We start from the raw sequence: 13,504 nt of genomic DNA, 5'->3' as shown, positions 1-13,504 counted from the left end.
CTGCGCAAATGATCGAAATTTTATCGTTTCTGTGATCGCGTAGAACAAGAGAGAGTTCCATGAAGCCTCGAACACACGTGTTAGCCTCTACCAGGCTTCGGGAGGCGGCAAACTGTTCTCTCCCGCCGACCAAACTCCTCTGACATGTTATCTCTCTATTTGGACGATTTCTACTCTTTCCAGCCGCCTGCCTACGTACATGTATGAGACAGATATGTTTTGTGTTGTTGTGTTGTGTTGTGTTGTGTTGTGTTGTGTTGTGTTGTGCTGTGCTAGCGCTGTGCTGTGCTATGTTGCGCTGTGCTATGTTGTGTTGTGTTGTGCTGTGCTGTGCTGTATTGTGTTGTGTTGTGCTGTCCTGTTGTGTTGTGCTGTGTTATGTTGTGCTGTGCTGTGCTGTGCTGTGCTGTGCTGTGTGGGCTATGTTGTGTTGTGTTGTGCTGTGCTGTGTTGTGCTGTGTTGTGTTTAATATATTGTGTTGTGCTGTGCTGTGCTGTGTTGTGCTGTGTTGTGCTATGTTGTGCTGTGTTGTGCTGTGTTGTGCTGTGCTGTGTTGTGTTGTGTTATATTGTGTTGTGTTGTGTTGCGTTGTGTTGTGTGGTAAAATAAGGCTTGTATACGGGCATATAATCAGTGTATACGTTTCCAACACTAACCAGTCCCTTCGGGGCTAAAAATTAAAGCGATATTGTGATTTACACATTTTCTTGTCCTGTAAGCCTACCTGGGTTCATAATGACATTTGGGGAGTACAAGATCAACGTCGTTGCGCCGCAAAAATATGTTCACGGGAAGCTGCCGAAGATACCCGAACGAAGGCCGCTGTTTGTTTATATTCTTTTTAGTAGCCTCCTAAAATTACAGCGGGTCTTGCGCAACTTATTCTCGCGCTGCTCTGAGTCGCCGGAAAAGGGAAATGGCGACACTAAAATGTTAACAGTAATTAAAAGTGACATTCTAGATGAGAAAATTTCAATTATCTATATATTTACAGTTTTGGCTCAAAAATCTTACATAATATCGCTTTAAACATCTGTAATATCACAATTGTTCTGAACTCGTTCCCAGGATAACCAGTATCTTGTTGTTGAGAATAACTCTCGTTATTCCGGCCGCCCCAGACAGTTGACCCTCAAAGTCGGATTTTGCTGTGAACACAAAAATAAAGTACGCGTCGTTGACCTTAATTAGCTATCTTGGGAAGCACAACTATAATAATTAACAACGTGATGCGCCCAGTGATGATATTTTCCCAAATGACGATGAAATATTCCTAACAGTGTGCAACGATTTAGAGTACATTTTCCCTCTGTAAAATTGCCAAGCGAAATTGTAATTATTTTCATATTTAATGGACGATTTCAGGCTAATAGGTACCTTGGAGTTTGGCCCAGTAACCCAGTTTAGGGTTTTGTGGCACTGTATGGATAGTAAAGCATACTAACGTTATATGCAAAGGTTTAGGCTTGGGCTTATATTTGGCGTGTTTTTTTGGGGGGGGGGGTATCGGGCTTTCTTATTTGCACGTTTGTCCTTACCTTTTTAGGTGAACCCAAATGGAAATTGTCAGGCAAATGGATGCTGTCTGGCCAATTTGATACTGTTTATGCAGCCAACAAAGAAACAAAGAAACAAACAAACAAACAAACGTCGAGTTATCTTCTCATGCTGTATAAGATGAAGGCGCTCAATCTTAAGAATTCCACACGCGACGCCAAATGGTTTAACATACGTGGGAATCTGCAGCCCTATCAATGATCATCGCAAACCTCCTACATGTCAATATTCTCACGTGCAGTTCCTTCTCAAATTGGTAGGTGGCAGCAATAGACCAAAATTCCCTTTTTTTCATTCACAGATATTCAGCATCAAAAGTTTCAGCTTGCAAACAGGCAGGTATACACGTAGGTATACACTAATTATCGTATGAAATCACAGATTAAACATGTCGTTTTTCTTAGCCCCTTATTGTCAACCTCAATACTCAAACTTCAATGAGTATTGACTATTCACATGGCCCGAAATATTTGCGCGCAATCATCGTTGTCAACCCTTCCACTTTTTATTTTGACTCACCAAGGTGACTCGATATATACATACAATGTATATCAATCCTGTTCAAAACTACCAATTGGACTTTATTTTGATATTCCAGCGATAAACGAATGAACGAACGCACAACAGACAATAAAAGTCTGACCGTTTCCAAAATCATATCCAGTTGCTTGAGTAACTGTTTTCTGGCGAATAAAAGGAAGAATGAATTGAAACAGGTTTTAATTTTTCTTCTCTGTCTAAGTCTGTATCATGGTAGAGGAATTTAATGTTATCACAACATGCTACATCGCTTACAAATCGTTATTACAGCCATAACATGAACAAAGCGCGTTTCACTGCATTTTTTTATTTACCTGCAGTTTGCTCCAATATTGCTAGGAGTCCCCAATAGACCGTCATTACATTCAACGAAATTAAGCTGTCCACCCCTCCATCCAGTTTGGTATCTACCAGACGGCTTCCTGATTGGGAACGAGAGCGCCCGTTTACGCATTTTGATTGGTCCAAGGTTGCAGCCCTGAGGACGAGAAGAGCGGGTTGATTCAAACGAACGACAAGATGGCGGCGGCAAACGTTTTGGTGGATTCCAGAAGGTGAATTTTTTCAAGACCATTTTTCTCTCAAGCTTGACTTTAAACCATAGCATGTTCTCTGCACGTAGCGTCAGCAATATGTCTTGTCATACCTGTGTGGCTGGTTGTCAGATACTGTAAGTAGAAAGTCGTTTTTTTACCATTCTTTCTGGAGTTGTTTTTGTGAGTAATCATGACACCGTACACCCCACATCTGTACCTACATAATTTCTGTACGTGTAGGGTACTCGAGGAAGTGACACAACAGAACCTGAAGTTAGTTGAGGCTAAGGAACTGCTCCAGGAGTCTGACTACAACGCCAGGTCTGTCCTGAACCACACCAAGGTGAGTAAAACTTGCAGACTTTATTGTGATGCGATGTGAAAGGGTCACAGAAAAATATGTAGTGTCATACTTAATCTTCCATAATAAATTTTTTACTCCATGATAGTTTTTGCTGATCAAACATTTATTACTTATGTCTATATGATTGAAACCTACTTGCATGCCCAGATGATATAAATTCAACTTTTGCTTCAAATGATTATGTACATACATCTATTATCTAGTATATTTACAGGGCTCGTGACTGCGACTGATTTGGTCGCATATGCGCCCAAAATTTTGACGGTGCGACTACATTTGAAATCACGGTCGCACGGTGCGCCAATAAAAATTTTAGCCTATTCATTCCATTTGTCGGCACAATCTTGTGAATTGACGATGAATTGTCGATCTCGCCATGACGCCGCAAAGAAAACGTTGTCATTGGTAGAAAATCTGACACCCCACTGGCGTTTCACAGCAAAATTTTCATGTGAACAACTCCGAATGTCTTTGTTCACATCGTGAAAGCTCACCGATACTCCGGCCGGCCGGCCGCGCCCGACCACATGGTCGCGGCATGACGCTAGTTTTCGGCAGCTCGGCGGAAAAATAATCCATCCCCAGAAGAAATGTTACGCATGAAAATAACAACTACAACTTGCTTTCCTCGTTATATGAGTTTTTGAGGCCGTAAAATGTTTAAAACCGTTGAAATTTGCTCGAAAAACGGCTCGAAAATTTACGGCGAGACTGACAAAATGGCCGACGGTGTTTCACAATAACAGTGGTCAAAGGTCAAGATAGCATCCAAATGTACAAGATACTAGTACATGTACTATGTATATATTACAAGGTGCTAAAACGAAACTTTAAACGCATGAAAAAAATTTTTTCTCGGCTACAACTGAAATAAAAATTCACTTATATTTTTATAAGGTTAATTTTCAAACATTACTGAGAAATTTTCCGAATTTCTTGGTTTCTTGTGTTAGTGCGGTTGGATGCTGTGATTGTGAAGTCCCTAATACATTGGGAGAATCAGATGAGATTTTTTGAGTGGAGTTTATAGACATGATCACATTTTTACTCCGTGAAGGAGGTCAGGACCTCCGGACGGAGTGTTGTAATCGGCTGATTTTTCATGTTCGCAGTCAAAACACTGGGTTCTCTTTGTGTAATCGGCACGCAATTTTATACGCCGTCTGCGGGCATGCCCGTGTTGATGCACGAATGTGTATTTTTGCCGTTGCTGCTTTCGCGGTCAATGTAATATCGCAGACGCACCCCTACAATTACGAGGCGAATTGGAATGGTCCAGAAAAACGCGTTGTTTGGAATAGCAGTGGGGTTCAAAAAAAGTTCATGCAGATACGGGGTGGTTTTTATAAGTGGTTCCAGATGTTTTTGCCCATGGTTAAGAGATGCCAAGTTTTTTGGAAGATGTTCGCAGCCAAAACGCATTCTTCCGTACGTCGCATTTCTGTGTAATTTCGCATGTGGTGTTGCATTATGTCCGGGATGATGCACGTCTTTTTATTTTTACCGTAGCTGTTTTGATATTGGAGTAAATGCTTATTTTCGAAACATCCCCATTTCTTTGAAATGGTTTCGTCCGTTTATGCAACTGTTACTGCGCTAATGACGACCAGTCGCGCTGTCCTGATACACCGCGAATGTGCGAGTGTTCCCTGTAGACAGTCCCGGGAGTCATTTTTTTGCACATTCCAGGAGCCAAACCAAAATACGTTCATGAACCGAGTCCAAAAAACCGAAACGTGAAAATCGGATGATCGGACCTGATGTACATTTCTCTTTCTATAGATTGTACACACAATACACACATATTTAGATAATCTGGCCATGGCAGGTTAAAAAAAAGTAACCCTGAATCATACTAGATTAGCGTAAATGCATGTTAATGCGTTAAAACAAGAAAAAAATTGTTTCCGGGTATTAATCTCTTGAATCACGGCGCTGAATATTGACGCAAAAATATTTCGGGCATCGCGCGCCCTTCCCGCGTCACGTGTAGGCATCTCGCATCTCTGATTGGTTGTTGCGTCTTAAGATGACTGAGCCGACGCGCGTTTAAACAATTTTTCTTTGTTCGATTTATCACACTTCACAGAGAATTGTCGCCAATGGCTACTTCTTTTTGTTGCAATATATAATACTTCACGGAGAATTGTCGCCTATGGCTTCTTGTTATTTGTTCAGCTGTGTCAATATGTGATTTGTTTGGGAAATAGGATTTGGTTTAGGTTTTAATATATCAATGTCAGGTACACCTTTGGGAATAATTGCTCCAAGTTCCAGGTAGTTTTGTACATTTTGTATCATGTATTTTTCACTTGTTGAACTTGTGGAAGCACCGTTGGCCCCCGGTTAGGGGTCATCCGGGGAACCTATGCCCAATTTTTTCAAAATTAAGGATGCTGATAGAATTTTTTTTTAATGGAAATATGATCTAGCTTAGTTTTTAATATATTAACACCTTTGCAATACAATATTTTTTGTTGGTGCGCCTAGATTTTAGCCTGTGCTCCTAACTTTTTATGGTTAGGAGCACAGTGCTCCTAGGTCAAAAAGTTAATTTGGAGCCCTGTATTTTGAAAAATATATACTCTTCAGGCATTGATAGAGTATTTTATTTCAACTTTAAATCATGACCATGATTATAACCCAGTGAGCTTGTGTGTTGTACAGCCTACAGGGTCTGGGTGATACATGTACATGTGTAACCCTGTAACTAGTGTAAGGTTGTGTTTGTGTGAGTAATACTGAGTAGTAATACTTAAGTAATAGTCTCGTGTGTTGTCCAGGACTCCAGGGCCAGTGTTACATGTCTAACCCTGTAAGGTTGTGCGACTAGTTGTCCCGTGTGTTGTCCAGGACTCCAGGGCCAGTGTTACATGTCTAACCCTGTAAGGTTGTGCGACTAGTTGTCCCGTGTGTTGTCCAGGGCCAGTGTTACGCGTCTAACCCTGTAAGGTTGTGCGACTAGTTGTCCCGTGTGTTGTCCAGGGCCAGTGTTACGCGTCTAACCCTGTAAGGTTGTGTGACTAGTTGTCCCGTGTGTTGTCCAGGGCCAGTGTTCAGACCTGAAGATGACATGGCTGGAGCTCCAGACCAGAGTGAAGATCATGGAGTACCTGGAGAAGGGCAGGGACAGCTGGCCTGAGTACGGGGCTGTGGGTGAGTCCAGGAGTGCTTTCAATTGCTTATGGTTTTTGAACTGAATCCCCAAGTGGCCAAGGCAAGGAGCTGCAATATTAAGATGTCACAGGTTTGACCTAATTTGCATTCATGGCAATACTAGTACATCATGTCCTTGGGAAACACACTCTTTTTAAAAGACTTGCCCCACTCTACCCTGGTGTAAAATGGTTACCTTGTCTTCAGTTGGGGTAAAAGGCTAGGAAGTAAAAAGGGATGGGCTCGCCTCCGCCTTCTAATACTGACTGCCCTAGACACAGTGTAACAACAACCCACTGCTCCTATGACATCAAAAAGGACTACCTTAACTTTTTCCTGTACCATATTTCAAATTGAAAAATGCTGATACCACAATGACAAATATTTAGTATATAAAGTAATAAATGCCTAACTTAGACAGGAAAATATTGCTCCTTTTAAGTCTAACTTAGCATTACTTTTAGATTTTGACTTTTACAAGGTTGAAGTTGTCTGAGCCATGTTTGTGCCCCATGTCTTACATACAGATGTAGACGTGAAGGAAGCTAAGAAGAAGGCATCAGGACTGAAGAAAGAAGCAGCACAGCAGGAGAAACAGTTGTCAGACCTAGCTCAACAGGCCAACACAAGTAATCCTTAGTACTACAACTTACAAGTACAATAATGTACTTGCAAGTTAGAATATTAATGCTACTCTAGTCAGTACTAGTACAACATAGTTTTTGTATTCTGATTATCAGTAAGGTGTAGAATACAGTACATTCAGATTTTAAAATTCTTTTCTAGATATATTTAATAAGAGAGTCCAACTTTTAATTTCAGTTAAGATTCTTAACATATTATAAAGATGACATATTGAGATTATAATAATATTATAATGAAAGATTATAATGATAAAACATTAAGACTTTAATGTGCCATGTACTCTAGTATATCTGAGCTCTAAATTAATTTCTCCCAAACACATTAGACACACATGTACTCCAGATTCAAACATGCACACACACTTACACACTATCTACATGTACATCTATTGGATATAGATAATGAGTTTTGTATATATGTTAATATTTCAGAATACGATGAACATGTAGAGAAGGTGGCCAAATTACAGGAGAGAATCACCAAGGTAGAGAAGACGGTGAGCAAAACATACTTCTACCCAATCAAAACGTGTGCGTTTAGGTTCAGATCGATGTTTACTTGATCAAAAATACTTGCAATCATTTCTCTCTGTTTTAGAAAATGTACATGTAAAAGCTATAAAAGAATATATACTATTTAGATTATACTTATAGTGCCTGTCTTGAGTAAAGAGGCTGTTTTTTCCACAACCAAGTTTTATTCACAGTCAACGTATCGTAAATATTGTACGTTTGGGAATGCATCTATAGCAGCGACACCTGTGCTGCAGTGCAATGTGAACCAGTCAGAATTGCCCTGAGGAAGGTGACAGACAGTCACCAAAACGTCGGCTGTGAATAAAACACTTGGTTGTGGAAAAAAGAGTTTCTTTACTCATTGATTTACCAACCTGATGAAACTATTCATGGATGTACATGTTGAAACAGGTGCTAAAATAACCATAGAAGAACGTATATTGGAGCCTTTACACTGGGATTGTCTGTCTGTTTCTTCAGCAAACCAAGCTCCAAGACCTTCTACAGAAGCACCAGGCTGTGGGACAACTCTTGAACCTTCCTCAGGTAATGTCTGGACTAGTGATGCATACCTAAACCCAATTTTAGGTTCAGGTCCGGATTCAAGTCCAGAGGTTTAGGTTCAGTTCCGGACTTGTAAGTCCGGACCTAAACCCATGGCATATACAAATTGCATGTTGGCAACCTTGCAATGTTGTCTGGGTGAAACTTTGGCCACATAACATGAAGGTCGGTACTTGACGATGCCTGATGGCAGTGTTTTCTTCGTTTTGCAGCAAAGATTTTACAATCTACGGAAGGTTTTAGGTGGTTTGGAAAGAAAAGGGGTATGTGAAATGGACTCTTTTATGGTAATAAGTCCGGACTCGGTTCTTGACTTTTAGGTTTTTTTGGACTTGAACCTAAACATTCTTACAAGTCCGGATCCAAGTCCAGTGAACCGGTATGCATCACTAGTCTGGACTCTCTGGAGACTTTAGTTACAGGGTTCCATAGCTAGTCAGGATTTTATTTTTAGTGCTCACTGTTGGAAATACCCATCTGCAATCTACATTTTTCAGAGACATTTTCAATATTGCAGAAGAAAAATTAAGCAACTCCATAATTTGACTTTAAGAGAATACTACCAATATGAAAGGACTGTTACTTGTACTTACTTACTTGAGTAGGTCTCCTCATCTCTGTGAGTGGCCTGCGTCAAAGTCGTTCCTCCAAGGACTGTTACACTAGTTTGAAATTATGGTCCTATATTTACATGTAGCTAGGTGGTCGCAACAAATAAATAGGCTAAGCGTGGCTTTTAGCACTAGCTAGAACCCTGACTTAGCCCGGAGCAGGCTTCTCACCAGTTCCAAATTTATCTTTTTTTTTGTTGAGTGACTTACCAACCTGTTGAAACTATTCCCAGATCGACCAAACCTTTGACATGGCGGCAGTACTGGAACAGCAGAGTGATGGGGTGAGGAAGGCTGAGGCAGCGCTGCTGTCCTGTGGCGCTGTCCTGGTGGGGTTACAGCAGGAGCTGACACAGGCTGTCCAGGAGAGGGACAGCTTTCTCTCCCAGAAGGAGACAGCAGAGAAAACCCTGGAGGAGTTAGTGAACAGGAGAGAGCAGGGCACAGAGAGGGTCAGGGAACACACTGCATGGTAAATACTGGACATGTTCTGGTTTTTAATTTTTATGTGTACCTTCGCAGAAGGAAAACAGTGGTTTTGTTCTGTTTCTTCTTCCTGTTCTTCTTCTAACAAAATTAAGGTCAATGACCTGAACCAGACAGGCTGTCACCGTGGTAACTAGTTTTGGGTTACGTCATGTTGCAATTTTATAGCAGGAGGGATTTAGACTCCTGTTTGACCATATATGTATGTGTTTGAGTAAGAATTAACAGAGCAGATCATATGCCTTTGCAAATATTAATGTTATGCATATGCTATGCTACATGTACCTTTCTGGTCTTTATTCTTTCACGGTACTTTTATGTTGACAGTTTTCACGGTCTCATTTGTACCATGAACTTATCATTACCGTTATCAAATTATTTGTCTGTCTTCCCTCTCCCCATCTCCTGCCACAGTGGCGATTAAATTCCGTGAACATGTCCATTTTCCTCAGACCGTGACATTTTGTTATCATGAAGATAAAGTGACTAACACTAGTAACAGTATTATAACAGTTTATATTAACACCAAAATTTCCAGGTGCAAACAAGCTTACAGAGTACTGAGCCAGTTGAGTGGTGTGGAGGAACATTCTGTGGTGGGGAAGAGTCTGACTGTGAAACTCCTGCCTCCACCAGACTCTACCTGCAACGTGGTTCCACTTCTCACCCTGCACTTCAGGGAACAGTTGACAGGGGGCTTCACTTTAGAAGGAGCCGTGGTAAGACCAAATCTTGATGATCTTCTGTGCATTCAAAGATTATGAGAAGTCTTGGAAAGTAGAGCTCAGTTGCCCAGGCATTGAATGGCATGTCCTTCCAGCCTGTCCTTTTGGAGCACTTCCATATTTCCTTAGGCTTTAGTCAATTGAAAATTTCAGTGTGCTATAAATTTCACAGAAAGAAATATTTGTGCACTTCTTCTAGTAATCTATCAGAGATTTTATAGATTACTACAGACAGTAACTACTGTAATTCTTGTTTTTTTTTTCACTCTACTTTTACGTCTGCAGTTTTCATGGTCACCACAAAACTATAATTAGACTTTTAGAGATAAATCGGAGACTTTCTTTTTTCTGCATCTGCCACCCCGTGAACACATGATTTTGTGAACACATAGTTCGGTGAACACATAGCTCCATGAACACATAGTTCCATGAACACTTTTCTCAGACTGAAATTTTTTCTTCCGTGAACATAAAGTGAATTACAGTTGTATTGTATGTTTAAAGTTTCCAAACAGAAAAGACTGGTCAAAATTGTAATTTAAAAAAACAGTCTGAGACTCATCAAAGATGTTCCCTCCCGACCCAGGTTGACCCTCCCAGTCTGGAGATTGAAGATCTGATCGATGTTGCCACGGAAACCAACGACGCCCTGTTCCTTGTGAACCGCGTGCGGGAACGTTTCTTCACCCAGATGCCTCTCCTGCAGGAGATAGAGGGCTTACGCCACAGGTACTGGTGATTTCTACATTTCCACTGTGTTTTTAAGCATTACAAGGGTAGGCCACACCAATTTAATTTGTTGTTTCTTGGATTTGCCCTGTTCTTTTTTTCTGATTTGCAACAAAAAAAAGATTTTAGGTTCTAAATCAACTGCAAAATGCTCAGTGAAAGATATATTTTGGCCCTAATGGTTAAAGAAAGTCCTTTTCTTCCTAGTTGTTAAAGTTTTTAATGTAATACTGCAACTTCATTTCATTAAAAGTTCAAAATCTATTGTTTTAATTACAAGTACTATATACCAGCCTGGTATGTTGACTTCATGGCTCATATCGTAACATTTCTTGCTATCATAGGGTGCCTTGACCTTCATCTTTTTTCTTTTTTTCACCCTGTGGCTTCATATATTTTTCTTAAAATTCAGAGAAACAACAAATTAAATTGGTGCCGCCTTAAGGATACTTCTGAAAATCTTGCTGCAAATCATACCACCACAGACAGCTCGATCAGAGTTACTGTATTTGAAACAGCCTCTGGCTACAATCAGTCTTTCTTCATCGTTTTACTGTGTCGTCTTCTCTGCAAGCAGCCTTTAAAGCTCTCGAATTTCTTGACAGTCCGTAGGTTTCTCATTGTTTTTTAGGTCTGTCTTCTGAGGACACTTACTAGATTTTTATAATGTCTAACTTACATTTCTAGCTTTGTACTTGTACCCCCTGTAGCAAAGTTCATTGATTTTTGTGCAGGTGTACATTATTTTTGTACCTGTAGGCATTCGAAGAACGTTTAAACACACATTACTGGTTACTGCACTGATATGTCCCTACCAAATTCAGTTGAAGAATGTACAATGTACTACTGTCTGAAAGTTCATTAAAACCCTGTACTTTTTTAGGTATGCCATGGACTACCAGGCGACTAAGAACCAAGTGCGGGTGATGCTGGGTGAGGGGGGAAGAGTCACGTGTACCTTGGACATCGGGAGAGACTACCCCTGTACTGAGGGGGTCCGGCTGGTGGACTGTACAGGCTTACCCGAGGGGAAAACTCTGCACGATCTACAGGTCAGGAAATCTCAGCTTACAGAATCAACCAAAAACAAACAGCAACTAGAGAAGTAACACATTTGCAAAGCAAATGCATAATGTTTACCTTTGGACATGGTCTGCTCTGTTAATTCTTACTCAAATACATTCACATACATGTACTACTAGTATATGGTGACAGGAGCAAAGCAGACCATGAAATTGCAACATTATGTAACCCAACACCAGTCACCATGGTGACAGACGTCAACAAATCATGTCATTGGTCAGGTCAGAGGTCACTGTTTGGAGAAGAAGAAGAAGAAACTGAGCAAAAACAATATGTTTTCCTTCGGTAAACATAAAAAGAGAACGTTTCAGTACAGGGCAATATACCTTTGGAACAAAATTTACCACTACATATCAGAACACTGACCGACTGATCTATCAGCTATCTGCCAACTGTTTAAACAGTAAGACTTCCGTGATTAGTTTTTAGATAATGTACCTTCATTTGTATAAATCTCTTTCTCTGTTATAATATAACTTATATGCTTGTGTTTTCACTATGTTATTTGTTACATGTAATGTCTTTTCTCGAATGAACCCAGGAAGACTAGCCTTTTGCTAAAGTAAAGGGTATCGAAATAAAGAGAAATAAATAAAGAGCTTATGTGTGTATAGTATACATGTAGGTGTAACAGGCAGGAATGTACCCCTGGTCAGAATGTACCTGGGGGTATGTTTTGGCCAGGGGTATATTCTGTAATTGTAAAATCTGCAGAAAGCCACATGCTATATATATATATATATACATATAGCATGTGGCTTTCTGCTATTTTTCAGGCTCAAATCAAGTCTTTTCCCAAAAACTGATGGAAAAAAGATAACGATTTTCTCATTTAGAACATAACCCTGGTCTTGCCCCAGCCACAGTGTAATGTGATTGACAGTACACGTTTGATTGACAAGTGTCCCTCTGTCTCCCCAGCCTTTGACTGGCCAGCTCACCAGCCTGGACCAGTGGATGGACCATCTCACCAGCGTCTGTTCTCAGTGGTGACGGACAGGAAGGCAAGAAATCTCTCACTGCCATCTTCCTCGTGTACATATAAAATGCCTACTAGTAAGGCCTAGGAAAAAAATGTTGTGTTTCCCGACCGACCCTAGAAAAAATTGCCGACCCTACCCTTTTCTTGTGGATCCCTGCAAGGAACGAAAATTTTTCGAGCTGACCGACCTTTTCTAGCTCCATGATCTGACACCTGAGTGATGAAACGTTGTAAAATCAGTTTTCCAACATTGACATTGAAAATAAAAGTGCAACTTTCACTTTGTAAAAGTGTATTGTGTAACTGGATCACTAGAGATCACCAAAGTAAAAAAAAGATTAAAAAAATAATCCCTACCCACCGTCCCTAATTTTTTTCAGGTCTGATACAGGAAACACAACATTTTTTTTCCTAGGCCTATTAGGACCATCCTCCTTCGCAGGGCTAAAATCCTCCGGTTCCCTTCCGGTTTTAGCCCTGCTATTTACCGCTGACAGTTTGACTTCTGGTGACGTCACCGCCAAACTGCTGTCAGCCAATCAGAGAATTTGCGCACCGAGCTTTGCGCAAAAACCGCAAAGGTCGCTGGGAACCTATTAGCCAATCAGGTTACATGTTGGGACAGGCCAAGATGGCGGCTATTACAGATACTAGAAGTTTCGTGCGAGCCGTGCAAGATTTATTTGGAGTCGAGCGGCTTCGTGAGCATCAGCAGTCGATGCTACGGGCGCTGCTTGATGGCAGAGACGTTTTTCTGAGTGTGCGGACAGGAGGAGGGAAGAGCCTGTGCTATATGGGCTTCCCAGCAGCGGCCAAAGCCCTGGCCAAAGCCGAGACAGAGTTAGGGCAAGCCCCCCGACATCTGATTGGTTTGTGCCAAATAAGGCAAGCTCATGAATTATTTATAAGTGACGTCACCAGAAGTCAAACTGTCAGCGGTAAATAGCAGGGCTAAAACCGGAAGGGAACCGGAGGATTTTAGCCCTGCGAAGGAGGATGATTAGGACACA

The 13,504-nt window shown here is 41.0% G+C and overlaps 1 protein-coding gene across 1 annotated transcript; it reads left to right on the top strand.

The window, feature by feature from the left end:
• Positions 1-2,423: 2,423 nt before the first annotated feature.
• On the top strand, positions 2,424-12,825 carry LOC109478838. Its single transcript, XM_019780655.1, has 11 exons — positions 2,424-2,652; positions 2,875-2,977; positions 6,046-6,154; positions 6,682-6,783; positions 7,231-7,295; positions 7,795-7,860; positions 8,723-8,961; positions 9,514-9,694; positions 10,287-10,429; positions 11,313-11,481; positions 12,434-12,825. Exons 1-11 carry the CDS (start codon positions 2,618-2,620, stop codon positions 12,503-12,505), a joined length of 1,284 nt encoding a protein of 427 aa, XP_019636214.1. The 5' UTR covers positions 2,424-2,617; the 3' UTR covers positions 12,506-12,825.
• Positions 12,826-13,504: the final 679 nt, after the last annotated feature.

Source organism: Branchiostoma belcheri, unplaced genomic scaffold, assembly GCF_001625305.1.
Source record: "Branchiostoma belcheri isolate BF01 breed outbred unplaced genomic scaffold, Haploidv18h27 scaffold45, whole genome shotgun sequence".
Lineage (NCBI taxonomy): Eukaryota > Metazoa > Chordata > Leptocardii > Amphioxiformes > Branchiostomatidae > Branchiostoma > Branchiostoma belcheri.
This window is presented reverse-complemented; position numbering and strand designations above follow the sequence as displayed.

Bases quoted from the DNA above. Each gene is read 5' to 3' on its own strand.
- LOC109478838 (XM_019780655.1), top strand. From the start codon at position 2,618: ATGGCGGCGGCAAACGTTTTGGTGGATTCCAGAAG. The intron at 6,155-6,681 runs GTGAGTCCAGGA...TCTTACATACAG, and splicing joins GCCTGAGTACGGGGCTGTGG to ATGTAGACGTGAAGGAAGCT. The intron at 8,962-9,513 runs GTAAATACTGGA...CAAAATTTCCAG, and splicing joins GTCAGGGAACACACTGCATG to GTGCAAACAAGCTTACAGAG.